Source organism: Periplaneta americana, chromosome 15 (genome assembly GCF_040183065.1).
Source record: "Periplaneta americana isolate PAMFEO1 chromosome 15, P.americana_PAMFEO1_priV1, whole genome shotgun sequence".
Lineage (NCBI taxonomy): Eukaryota > Metazoa > Arthropoda > Insecta > Blattodea > Blattidae > Periplaneta > Periplaneta americana.
The window spans coordinates 80,128,978-80,143,306 of NC_091131.1; the positions used below are offsets into that span (position 1 = coordinate 80,128,978).

General features: G+C 33.7%; 1 protein-coding gene across 5 annotated transcripts in view; it reads left to right on the top strand.

Annotated features, from left to right (window-relative positions):
- The first annotated feature begins 411 nt into the window (after positions 1-411).
- Positions 412-14,329, top strand: part of Mvl (solute carrier family member malvolio) — a 38,519-nt gene continuing 24,601 nt past the window's right edge. For 3 of the 5 annotated variants that reach the window (XR_011336170.1, XR_011336171.1, XM_069847704.1), the window contains exons 1-5: positions 412-550; positions 7,292-7,472; positions 9,661-9,783; positions 10,049-10,275; positions 13,331-13,469. Coding sequence is in view for 3 of the 5 variants with exons in the window: in XM_069847704.1 (XP_069703805.1) it covers positions 7,308-7,472; positions 9,661-9,783; positions 10,049-10,275; positions 13,331-13,469 (654 nt within the window). In the remaining 2 variants the exon portion in view is untranslated. Of the gene's footprint in view, positions 551-609; positions 752-7,291; positions 7,473-9,660; positions 9,784-10,048; positions 10,276-13,330; positions 13,470-14,329 lie in introns of those variants that run through there. The other 2 variants (XM_069847705.1, XM_069847706.1) reach the window with 2 other exon arrangements.

A 14,329-nucleotide genomic window follows, 5' to 3' on the forward strand; every position in this document is an offset into this window, starting at 1 on the left:
AGAGGAAAAGGAATTGGTTGGGTCACTGGCTAAGAAGAAACTGCTTACTGAGGGATACACTGGAAGGAATGGTGAACGGGAGAAGAGTTCGTGGCAGAAGATGATACCAGATGATAGTCGATGCGTATGCAAAGAAGAAGACAGAAAATAGGAATGATTTGCAGTGAAACACTTGCTCTTGGGCAGAACACTGAATGAATGAATGAATGAATGAATGAATGAATGAATGAATGAATGAATGAATGAATGAATGACATTAATTAATAAGTGTAGAAAATATGAACGCATGTTAACGTACATTAGAATATACAAAAAAATGTATATATTTTTTTTCAGTGAAAACTATAACAGAAATGAGAACTGCGAAAATAACTCACTACCGGGACATTGAAGAACTGGCATTTCGAACTTGGCGGTATGATGGTGTGAGGCGCGTCGGGGAGGAGAGGGAGGAGTAATATCGACAAGTGAAGAAGAACCTGCGCCAGTACGTCAGTAGCACCTAGCACCGTCAGTCGAGCTTTGGTGTTAGCTGACGTAGGATCTGAAAGTGAGTTGACACCTTTGAAACAAACTGTTTATGAATCGTGTGCAAGGAATACAAATTCTGTCTCTACTGTTTTACGATAATTGTAAACAATGGAAGTGCGTGTGTAATTCTTGTTGGTTTATGTTGATGTGACATTCAACGTGCTCTCCGTTGTGTTTTGTGAATATTGAAAATTAATGGTGATCACATGCTGGCATAATAGTAAATAATTTAATCTTGTGAGCATGTTTACCCGTTTATTGAAGTGCATTCTATTAAAATAACGAAGGACGTGATTACTGATTACTGTGTTTCACTACATTACAGTAAAACGTGCAATACTAAGTAAAGAGAAAGTATTAAGAAATACAATTTATTCAATCGAGTACCTACTACAATCATTTGGTCTTACTTATCTCTGGTACTTAAGCCCGCGTATGGCAATACAGTAATAATAGTGACAGTAATAAATTAATATGATTACTACAGAACATAAATAATAATATGCATAGTTTTGCGGGCAAATTATGAATACAGTTTAAAACAGCTAATAGTTACAATTGTTAAAAATGAAAATTTGCCTTCTGAAATTAAAAAAAAAACAATGTTCTGGTGAATAATAGACTTAGATAATTGAACCAAGAAGTGAAAAAGAAGGTGAATTAATTCATAGGCTTGTCCCTCTTTAAATACAGTATTTACCACAAGTTAAACTTCACAGAAATATACTTATACAGTCATTTTAATATCAATGACATTCTTCATAATAAAATACACATTATTATTTTTGGAAATTAACAAACATAATTATCACAACTGCTATGTTCTGAAAATAAACTATTATATTTTCAATTCTGACTGTTGGTTCAAGTCCAAGGATTAACTAGTAATTATTATTGTACCTACTTAGTGTAGCCCTATGTTGCATATATTTTAGTTATTATTTTCAGTTCGTTGACAAAATAATATGTAATTACTTATTGCTACCTTTCACCACTAAGTATTTCATTTTGCATCAGCATCGTCCTGTTAATTTCTGTTTATTATTGTAAGATGCTTTGCCATAGCCTTAGCTTCTCTCTAAACGGGTTCAATTCCTGATAATTTAAGTGCACTGTCTATGATACAGGTTTTTTCCTATAGGCCTACAGGTACAGTGTTTTCTTTTTCTTTGCCAATATAGCTACTTTCACCATTATGCCATGATACTATGTTTATTATTTCACCGATTCTGAATAGATTCTGTACTTGAAAAATGTACTACATAAGCAATGAAATGCTTTTAACTGCAGAATTCTTATAATTTTGGTGGATAACTCATAATTTCGAAATAAAAAGAATTGTAAAGAACTTGTCGTTGTCTATTTAGACTTAGCTTACATTGCAGCATTGTTATGGAAAATTTAAGGAAAACTATTTTAAATTTCAGGATGGTAGTTTCACGGTTCAAATTCCGAATCTCCCGATAACAAAGTCATCACGATACTGCACAGCAAGCACATAGTTATAGTTATCATCATACTATCATTTCTTGCAAATACAAACAGTACCCATAATATAAGCAATGCTTGTAGTTAGGCGATGACACATGGTCACAAAATAGTGCGATTATAAAAGTTATTTTTGCTTAATTTATTATACAGTCCATTATATTATTTTCCTCTGTATACATTTGAACAAATAAATTAATATAAAGTCACAACTTAATAATGCGTAGTTTCCATCACGAAGCGGAGATTATGAATCAGACCAGTAATTTAAGCTGAAAACAGATGAAAAATAAATTATAGGCTATATCGAGACAGATTTTAAATGTTAATCATTGTCACTTAATTATTTTTTATATTATTACGAAATAATGATTTACAGTTTACATAGACCTATATAGGAATTACGCCACGGTTATTTAATTCCCACTTAAGCTATGGACAGATCTGTCTTAGGTAAAATCTAATCAAGTGCCGGGCTATCTTCACTTAAGGGAATTCAACTTTTAGCACCTCAAATTCCGGCCTCTAGGCCAAAAACTTATAACTTTAATTCTAAACATATCATTACAATGTGCACGCAGGAATCACGCAATAGGAGCCAAACTAAGACCTAGTTCTGTTTAATGTCTAAGGTTATTTTGTCCAACAAACCTATCTTGATAACAGGTAAAAGTATCCCTTTTGTATGCCATGAAGGTGCTTGGAGATAGAGCTCTATGCTTTCATTACCTTGGCATTAGAATGAGGTGATGTGATCACTTGATCAGCAACACATTTCGACCTCCTTTTTCCCCGAACAGGACTTGGTACTCAAATTGATAGGAGGCTGAGTGGACTCCGGAGTCGTTCTGAAAAATTTTGGCAACGAGAAAAATTCCATCACCACTTAGGAATGAAGCCGAAACCTTCTAGTCCATAGTCAGACTTTCCTTTGCCGACTGAGCTACCTCACTGAGTAGCTTATAACTTAAACATATCATATAATGAACCGCCAGTTACTGTTTTACGAAGATGAAGATGAAAAAGGATTTCCAGACTACGATAATTAAATTCAAACAAATAAGATGTTAGGAATGTTGAATAAAATTTGTGGTATTCATGCTAGCCGTTGGATCAGAAGTTCACGTGTTTAAACTCAGCTAGAGGAGTGAATTGTGAAGAAAATCCTTAGCATGGCTTCCTACGAGAGAAAAGTAAAGCTATGTATTTCTGAAAAATTTCATCTTTGCTATATTTAAATGGTGATAAGTCTTGTTTCAGGGAAGTCTAAATTCTGTGCCTTACAGTACAGGTAGTATTGAATCTGTCAAGTACCGATAGGGTATTTTAGGCCTATATTTTAAGTCGTGTGTTTTTTTAACTCTAATAGACTTCAAAATTTAATGTATTATTATTATTATTATTATTATTATTATTATTATTATTACTATTATTATTTTATTTAATGACTCGTGCAATTGCAGATGATATTCACAGTCATTTGCGTAATGTCTTTGGCTGTATAGGCTACAGAAATTTTCATTTTATAAATCATTCTTAAGTGACAAATGCTGATATTATACTGACGAAAATCACAGAAGTATCTTCGTTAGTTCATTACATACCGCAGAGGATAAGGTGAATTCATTGCCACAGCCATATTAGTACGCATTGTGTCCCTGACGTCATGGTGGAGTTTAAAAAAATTATAAACCTAACGTGATACATACATTAAACATGAATTCACATTGAAAAAAGTTTGCTCACATGTTTATCGAAGTTCTGTGTGGTCGTCATTGGTGGCTCTTCAAATGTGTAAACAGTGTTCCACTTCCTGTCACACTCAAAGAACATTATAAGTGACAGATTCAACAGCTTGGGAAAGCTGGGAAGCTCGCTGTTTCAAGTGTTGAACTTTGTGAACACGAGCAAAGTAGACTGTTTACTTCACATACTCCCAAAAAAAGAAATCCAGGTCTGATGTCCGAAGAGTGTAGAGACCACTGCTTCCATCTGCCCTTCCTTGTGTTATTTTCGTGTGGCGGTTCTTTGTTAAACACACAACAGTACTCATGTCGCACAGCTACAAAACACATTGTACATTTCTGTCAACGTCCAGCTTGTGTACAATCGTTATGCACCATGGAATGAATATTATTGCACTTTTTGTTCAATTGATGTCTGTCTTTTGTTTTTAATACCAACCTCAGGAAAACTTGGTTCATTCTAACAATATAATCGTCTTGAAATCCCACTATAACTTTTGGGACAAAGTGTGTTTATATTAATAAAAGACGTAGGCCTACTTAGTCAGATGACTAGAGTTAGACTTTCTGCACCAGAAACCCGAGTAAAAATTTTGATGAGTCGAAATGGAATTTGTAGGGATAAACAAAGATTACCTTTTCTTGGAATACCGGTACTCCTGTTTCCTGTGGCATCGCTGCATCATTTCTCCATTCATTATCCGCCAAATTAAGTAGGCCAGTTGGACGAAAACATGTTGTCATTATGCTGGCAGATACAACCAATTATAATTGGTTCATCCATGATATAGATTATACTTATGAACTTGGTCCAACATACATATATTAATTGTAATAGCTAATAGCATATTAAGTTCATAAATATCCGGACTTTAATTAGCATATGTAACTATGTAAGATAATCATGAATGCTCGCAGTTGGTTTTGGTCAGAGAAACTGTATAATCGTACAGATTTTACAGAATATTGAATGGAATATAAATTTTTCAGTGAGTTGACTAAAAATATTGAGTCGATAACTAATTGTAAATAAATGATTGTTTGATTGATTCATAATTTCCTGCCCAAGAGCGGGTCTTTCACTGCAAACCCAGCATTCTCCAATCTTTCCTATTTTCTGCCTTCCTCTTAGCCTCTGCATCTGTTCCATATATCTTAATGTCGTCTATCATCTGATATTTTCTTCTGCTCCGAACTTTTCTTCCATTCACCATTTCTTCCATTGCATCCTTCAATTGGCAGTTTCTTCTCAGACATTGACCCAACCAATTCATTTCTCTCTTGTTCAGTTTCAGCATCATTTTTTCTTCACCCACCCTTTCCAACACAACTTCATTTCTTATACAATCTGTCCATTCCATACTCTCCATTCTTCTCCTTACTTCATCGTAATGTCCATGTTTCTGCCCCATACAATGCCACACTCCACACAAAGTACTTCACTAGTCTCTTCCTTAGTTATTTTTCCAAAGGTCTGTAGAAGATGCTCATTTTTCTATTGAAAGCTTCTTTTGCCATTGCTATCCATTTATTAAATGGCAGTAAAATTTTAATTGAACTTTCGTACACTCGTAAAAATGAATATGCATTTCAAGCTCTTATTGGGGCTTACATACTATGAATGAGAAGTATATAATTTCTCAGCCCATTTTTTTTCACTGCTTTGTTTTCCTGCATTTTTCACATTCATGTTGCCCCTCATCATAGTTTACTTTTTGACATGTGAGTTCTGACAGCATTTATTCATTTATTCATTTTACTAAAATATATTTGAGTTGAATGTTTGTTTGTTTTAAGCAAGATAGTACTACTAAAAATTAAATTTATGGAGTTTTCTCAAACATTTAATTTTTTAATCAGAGTAAATATTGTGGTATATAGGGTATAACTAGTTTGATCAATTTAGTAAGCAAGCAGCACTAGATATTCATTCATAGCTTTCTGTCCGAAAGCAAGTCTTTCACTGCAATGCCAGTATTCTGCAATCTTTCCTATTTTCCGCCTTCCTCTCAGTCTCCACATACAATACATATATCTTAATATTGTCTATCATCTGATATATTCTTCTGCCCCAAACGTTCCTTCTGTTCACCGTTCTAGATATAAGTACGTTAATTTAAAAATGTATGTCTTTACACCAAAAAAAAAAATGAAACATTTAATATCAATTTCAGTTCTGATTAATACTTTTTCCAAGGAATAAATTAAACATTTTCAGATTAGCTTAACATTTACAAGTTAATCTCATAACAATATCAGTAAACAACATAATATAGCCTAAGTAAAAATAATAAATGAAGAGAATGATGATACTAAAGTAACAAATGTAATTATGTATAGTCCGGATCAGCTTACTTAATACTTAGTCATTTTTCCACTATTACTAAATATGCTAGTGAATTATAGTGATTTTCTAGCTCTCAGGTTGAATTTTCTTTTACCAACTTCATTTCTAATTTCGGGTACTGACAAATACTACAACTGGCAGTTATTTTGTAACTGTTATGTTGGCAGCAATGATTTCAGTTTACAGTAAAGCAAACTGATGAAAATGCAAGTACAGTAAGTAAATACATTTTTAGGTTAGGTCTCATGAATTGTAAACTCTTTAGTGAAAGCAATAAATTTCATGTTGCCTGACAAAATAAATTGTATTATTAGATCATATTAATTCCTCCTAATTACCAACATAATATGCTAGAAGTCCAGGAGGAAAATATAATACTGTATTTCATAAATAAATTATTGAACCATTTAGGAAACACCTTGCACCATAAAGATGAGATGTACGTAGCATTGTGATTTTACCCTCTTTGGTGATATCTAGTATTAGTTGGCAACACTGAAGAGATGGCCAAATTAGTCTTTTAGGAATTACTCTTACGTGATCCTCACTATAATTCATAACCAATTTCTTCGTTTGGAGCTTGTTGAGCAAAAATTTAGATTAAGTAGGGAAAATTATTCTTTGTCTTTGTTCCATATATTTTTTCGCTATACTTTGATAACAGCGAAGTAGCTAATCATACTGGAATAAAAACAAAGATTACATGTGGCAACACATTCCTTAACACTCACCTGAAGTCCATTAAAAACATTAACATTGGCAGTAACTCACATACTTTTAAACCAAACTCGAGCAAGAGAAAGAAAATTGTTTAGTACAAGGGAAGTGGTTGAATGTACCTAAGTACAATAATTTTATTTTATCCATTACAGTAGATTTAAATTTTTACTTTGGGTTAAATGGATGGAAATGTCATTGTTGACCCGAGACAAAGTGTCATAAGTTTTAAGTTTATTCAATTAATTCTTTGCATTTTTGTATTGTTTTTATTGTCTGTATGTGTTTTTATGTAGCCTACTGTATATGTAAATTTGAAAAATTATTATAAATTAATTTTGTTACCTTTTTGTGGGTTGGGGGGGGGGGTTCTACCGAACATAGTTTATTGTAATTAGAAAACCCACATACTTGTGCGTGGAAAAGAACTTTAATTAAAACAACTCCTGGTATATCTTCACAGACAACGAAGTGGCACAATGGATGACATTCCAGGGAGTGCTGGAGATGCCAAATACCACGTCAACACTCCAGGAATGGCCAGTACCCCTTCATCCATTGCCACTGAAAACACAATGCTTTCACCAACAGCTAAGCAGACGTACTTCAAGGATAATAAAGTCCAGATTCCAGAGACAGAGAAGGTTTGTATGCCTAGATTTATTAATAGTATGGTGGTAGTGGTGGTAGTAATAATAGTAGTAGTAGTAGTAGTAGTAGTAGTAGTAGTAGTAGTAGTAGTAGTAGTAGTAGTAGTAGTTGTGGTTGTGGTTGTGGTTGTGGTTGTAGTTGTTGTTGTCTAATGTCTAGGATCTTGAATGATCTTCATTATCCATCTTGCTTCCCAGTACAATTTTAACAAAGGTTTATGCCAGAACTTTCCAAATGCAAAGCATTTTGACAAATGATCTCCTTTCACATTAAAATTTTTCTCTTTACACAGTAAATAGATATTTTATGAAGTGAGCAGCAAATAGTCATGTCTAGTAAGTAATTAAGCCGAACCTGGTCTACTACTATGGAGTAATGGTTAGCACATCTGACTGGGAAACGAGCAGGCCCAGGTTCAAATCCTGGTTGAGACAAGTTACCTGGTTGGGGTTTTCTTCGAGGTTTTCCCTCAACCATTTGAAGCAGAATTGCTGGATAACTTTCAGCGTTGGAACTCGGATTCGTTTTGCCATCATTAATTAACACTTCATCATCATCATCATCATCATCATCCATACTATAACCTGAGTTACGTTCATGGTGTGGTGTTCTGTACCCTACTTGTACAAGAGCGCGGCTGTTCGGCTACAAGGTCGACCTGGTTGCCGAGTTGGTATAGCACTGGCCTTCTATGCCCAAGGTTGCGGGTTTGATCCCGGGCCAGGTTGATGGCATTTAAGTGTGCTTAAATGCGACAGGCTCATGTCAGTAGATTTACTGGCATGTAAAAGATCTCCTGCGGGACAAAATTCCGACACATCCGGCGACGCTGATATAACCTCTGCAGTTGCGAGCGTCGTTAAATAAAACATAACATTTCCGTAACATTTCGGCTACAAGTATGATTCACAGAACAAGAGTGATAATCACAATAAGCCTCAGGCTGCAGTGTAAGCCTTCAGGTCCTTCCTCCGTAAAAGAAGGAAAGCCACTGCTTCTTGCCAGTTTCTATTCTGTTTATTATAATTTTTGCTGAATGAAAGGTAAATTTTTATATGATTTTTGTAGAATATTGGACCCTTTCTTTGCTAAAATATCTGCTAATTCATTGTCAAATACACCATAATGAGCTGGGATTCACTGCAATGTGTAAATTTATTGAATCTTTTATGCATCTTTAGACTATACCGGATTTCACATATTATTTTGCTGGTAGTGGAAGTGCTCAAAGATGTTATTGCTTGAATAGCTGTTAATGAGTCTGTTAATATGACATATTTTTGAAATGCACTTATTCTATATAGTAATTGTATCATTGTTATATCTATAGCTAATATATCTCCATCGAAATGAATATACGTAGTTAGTGCCTGTTGAAATATAGGAATTGACGTCTGCAGTAGATTCCAGCACCTGTACCATCCTCCTGTTTGAGTAGTGTTATGTTTACTTATCTTGTGTTGAAATTTATTGTGCTATTGCTACTGAAATATTTTTAAAAATATAGAAAATTATATGAAAATCTTAAATTCATCGCATCTCATTTACTTTACAATATATTAATATAGATTCGCATATGTTACTATGTAATATATATTGATTTTTTAATTAGTGTATTCAATACTTATACATGGATTATAGATTGCCTAAGTAATTAATTCAACCGATTAATGCTAACGGTAATATCAGGAATTAAGTATTGCCAACATGACAGTGTTAGAAAGAATGCTAGTGACATCAATCAGCAATCCACACTTCTCAGACAAGCTATAATATTAGTGGTAGTGGTAGTAGTATAATATGAAAAGTACCCAGGCTTAGTGTCTTGCAATTACTTGTGAAAACTACCCTAATAACCAAATTTCTTCAGAAATACAGGATATTACTTTTTTTTTTCGAACTGCTTATGTTCATTTTAAAATATTGCTGGAGAAAATTACACTCGCAACAGCTCCTCTTGTGTAAGTTACACGTGATTTGTAATTTATTTCTAATACAAAAAAATACTAATCGAGAATAATAATAATAATAATAATAATAATAATAATAATAATAATAACAAGAATATATACTGGTAGTGTACCAAAAATATGTATTAGTGGTTAAGGAAGAAATAACAGGTGACACTTGCAGAATAAACTATTGATCACAAATATGAGAAAATAACATATTTCATTTCAGAGTGGATTCAGCTTTCGAGTATTATGGGCGTTCACCGGACCAGGCTTTCTTATGAGCATTGCATATCTTGACCCAGGAAACATAGAATCAGATCTTCAGTCCGGTACAGTAGCAAAATACAAGGTAAGAGAGGTGGATAGGAATCCGGTACTTGTGGTGTTTAATGAAACTTGCTTCATCCAAATAAATGTTAACAAATTTCGTGAACTTAATTACAGTATAAGTTATTTTAAGGTTTCAGTTATTTCTTTCTTTATCTGTGAATATTTATATTCTGTTAAAAAAACTGATTTTCGACATTTCTAGTTGTAATTTGGGAATTGAAAGATATCTGTAAGAATGTTGTGTGGATAATTTATTTGACATAACATTTTTTGTTTTCATTTAGTTATTGTGGGTGTTATTGGGAGCTACACTTCTTGGACTTGTAATGCAAAGGCTATCAGTACGTCTTGGGGTTGTAACTGGACTCCACCTGGCTGAGATGTGCTACAGACAATATCGCAAAGTGCCCCGTATTATTTTGTGGTTGATGGTAGAGATTGCTATTATTGGCTCCGATATGCAGGAGATTATAGGAACAGCAATAGCTATCTCACTCCTCTCAAACAAAGCGTGAGTACTTTAATGAACTTCTGAATTCAAGATGGAAAAAAAAAAAAAAAAAAAAAAAAAACCAGAGCGAAATAAAAAAAATCCAGAATACAGTGTATGTATAGTTTTCAAAAGCTATAGACAATGAAGTCAGATAACTTATCGTATAAAAATATGAATTTGATATGATTGTTATCTCATTAAACTTTGTATGTATATATTGAACAAGGTAATACAAAATTTAATTATTAATCTTAACATCAAGTACTGTTTATGTTTAATGTATGTAATGATAATGGTATCTGAGTTTGTCTTAAAATATAAAAAAGTAGAAATGAATCCCAAAAGCTATGCATCATTACATTTCGTTTGGGAAGGGATCTTTGGTTTGCCCAAAGAAGAGGCGGACTTAACTTTGGCATTGAGATCATAACAGGTCATTTGAATGAAATAAGAAGAAGAAGATGGTGATGATGATGATGATGATGATGATGATGATTATGGTGATGAAAACATCATCACATTATATAGTAGTTAATTTCTTTTCAAAATACAGTCAATGCCAGATTTAGGCAATATCCAGGGAGTGCATTTCCTCTCTCTTTTTCTCTTCCTTTCTTTTCGTTTTTATTTTACAGTAAAATTTGCTTTTAAACCCCTTGTTGATAAATCTTTCTGAAGTTTGTTCTTTAACACCTTGTGGAAATCGAATATTGTTTTGTTACTGCATTGTCGTGGTTGTGGTGAGAGAGTAAAAAGGAACTGTGCAGCTGCATAATTATATTGTAATGCCAGTTATAGTAATATGAAACTGCTTAAATTTAACTGCTTGTATAAACAAGAATGGATTATTGAAAATCAAATTGGATATGTGCTTATTTTATATATATATACACATACTGTGTTTCATAAAGATTTCAGTGGTTATAAAACTTTATTTCAAGTTAGCTACTGAACTTACTTTAATGAAACCAGTCCTGAACGAACGAGGGACTCAAACAGTTTTTTTTGACATGATGTTCATTGTGTCTACCACGGTTGATACGACACACATCCACACAATGATCTAGTTCTTGCCACACTCGCATCAACATGAACTTGTCGAGAGTGTTAACCGCTGCAATGATACACTCTCTTAGGTCTGTGATATCACATGGCATCGGTGGGACGAATTCCCTATCTTTGATGCAACTCCACAAAAAGAAGTCATACGGTGTGAAGTCTGGTGATCTTGGGGGTCACAGCATTAGGTGCTGGTCATTTTCAGGTGCACGTCCTGACTAATGCATTAGCAGCACTGCGTGGGTTCTTTTCGAATTTTCTATGAAATTCACGATGGACAGTAATCACTGAGCTACTAATGTGAAATTCCAAAACACAAAACGATTTCTTCACATGCATAGCAGCAACAATGAGAAATGCGAGCTGCAAATGAACAGAACAATGTGAGTGACTGCGTAGCAGTAACGGAATAGGAACTTCAGCTGTGGCTGAACAGAACAATGTGAGTGATTACCTAGCAGCAACGGAATAGAAACTTCAGCTGCAGCTGAACAGTGAGTGACTGCCTAGCAGCAACGGAATAGGAACAGACTTATCATAGCATCATTATTAATATTATTACGTAAGGACAATGGCTAACCTTGAAGGAAAATTCTTACCGGAGCTTATTTGTGACAAATTTAACTTCAGGACATTAATTTAAAACTAATGAGTCTCTTGTTTTCAGTCATATGTACATAAGCGTAAACAATAGCGGCTCTCTTCCACAGATAAGGTTCTCTGTTTATTTTAAAACTGTGTATTAAGAGAAATTATACACGCTAATTATTATATTGCTTAATTTTTTTTAAACTGTAAATGTAGTAGGCCTAATGACATGGTCTGAAATTAGCAACACATTATGTATTCATCAGTCATGCACGTATGTAATAATAATAATAATAATAATAATAATAATAATAATAATAATAATAATAATGATAATAATAAATTAATCAAATGCTCAGAACATTGGATTTTTCCGGTTTGTTTTCTTAATAATAATAATAATAATAATAATAATAATAATAATAATAATAATAATAATAATAATAATAATAATAATACCGGTAATAATAATAATAATAATAATAATAATAATACCCAAATGGAAGTGCAGAGCATTGCCATATAATAGAATATCCTGTGGCTTACAAATAAATTGTGTTTAGTGCCTTCAGTGTTATGTGTTATACAGGATAATTAATTAAATATGACCCGTACTTCAGGAATCAGTTCTGTAGATCGTTTTGAGAAAAAGTGATTGATTATCAATATTTCAGGAGCTAGGGCTGCCCGAATCCTAAGAAAATAGAAGCAGTTGTGCAGAATTAAAGAGACTCAATTAGAAATAGATAGAAAGATTATTTATAAATATTGTATTAAACAGAAAATAAGCATATCTCAGTTTGAATACAGATTTTCAAATATTCCTCTTTTCACTTCAACGCACTTGGCCACATGTATATGAATCACATAGCTCAGCTAGGCTAGTGGACACAGCAGCATTTACATTACGGGCAAATAATTGTTCTCTTGTTTCCACTTTCGTAAGTGAGCTGTTACTGCATGAGAAAAGGGAAGGGAGGTACAACATGCTGATAATACATATGTCATCAAGTCTCTGAAGGGACCTCTTCCAATGTAACATTGTAAAATGCGGATGTTAGGCCTATTCATCAACAGCTGATGTCACCAGACCTGACCTATCCTACCCCTCTAGCCATACTTCACGTCACAGCAAAACCTCACTTTCTTTAATGTAGGCTGCACTGTTTGTATTAAGACAGAAACACATTACAAGCTTGAGTCACTGTACAATGTACAAATAAATTAAAAAACTAATGATAATTGAACCCATGTTCATATGACATATTTTGCTCAAAATGACGTGTATGGAACTGATTCCTAATGTGCGATCTTACTTCATGAATCACACTGCACTGTATAGCCTATATGTATTTAAATATAGAAGGTGTGACTACGAAACCTCAGCAGACGATAGAATGGAGCAGTTTCTTTGTTTATCTTGCAGAGTTCCACTTTGGGGTGGAGTTATCATCACAGTAGGAGATACCTTCACATTCCTGCTCCTCGACAAATATGGTCTACGTAAACTTGAATTCCTTTTCGGCTTCCTTATCACAGTAATGGGTATCACATTTGGATATGAGGTATGTAATTTTTCATTGTGATTAAGACTCGAACATGGCAACATAATCATCAAAACTAACAGCAACAATAGTAATGTTATTATAGTAAAGTTGGGCTTCAATTATCATCATTAATTCGTTCCACAGAACTGTTGGTTATCAAAAAGATGAATATAGGATCATTTAAACCCATGTTATATTGACAATTCATTCCGAAAATAAAATGTATCCATATATAAACTTACGTTATACCTAGGCCTGGATTTTCAGGATTTCATATTTTTCTAGTCATACTTGCATTAATTAATGTGTATCAGATAAATTTCAAATGTAAACACAGTTTTTAGGAAAACAGACAAAATAATGAAAATACAAAGTTCCTATTTCTAAATATTAAAGATTAGCATATAAAATGAAATGCTCACTTTTTTTTAGGATGAATTAAATTTGGGAGGAGTATTTGTTTCAGAAGCTCAATCTATTAGATATCTTGGTCTCATTCTTGATGTCAAGCTAATGTAATAATTAACCTTTAAAAACTGGAAGACATATACCACAATTGCATGCAAATTTCTAACTCTTATCGCTGAATTCGTATATCTGTATAATCGGGTAAACTCGTGTTGGGTTCGTTAGCCGAGCAGTTTAAGGCGCACAAGATATGTCCGGCCAGCATATTGTGCTAAAGTTCGCAGGTTCACGTCCCAGCCACTGCACTCAATTGAGCCTGTGGTAAAGGATGGGGAGGGCCATGTAAAACAATCGGTGTAATGGTACACATGAAAGCTGAAGGGATTTCACTTGACTGCAGTTGAAATGATTTTCCTCCTTTTTAAGGGCGGGAAAAATATTGCAATAAAATTATTTTAATGAAGTGTAAT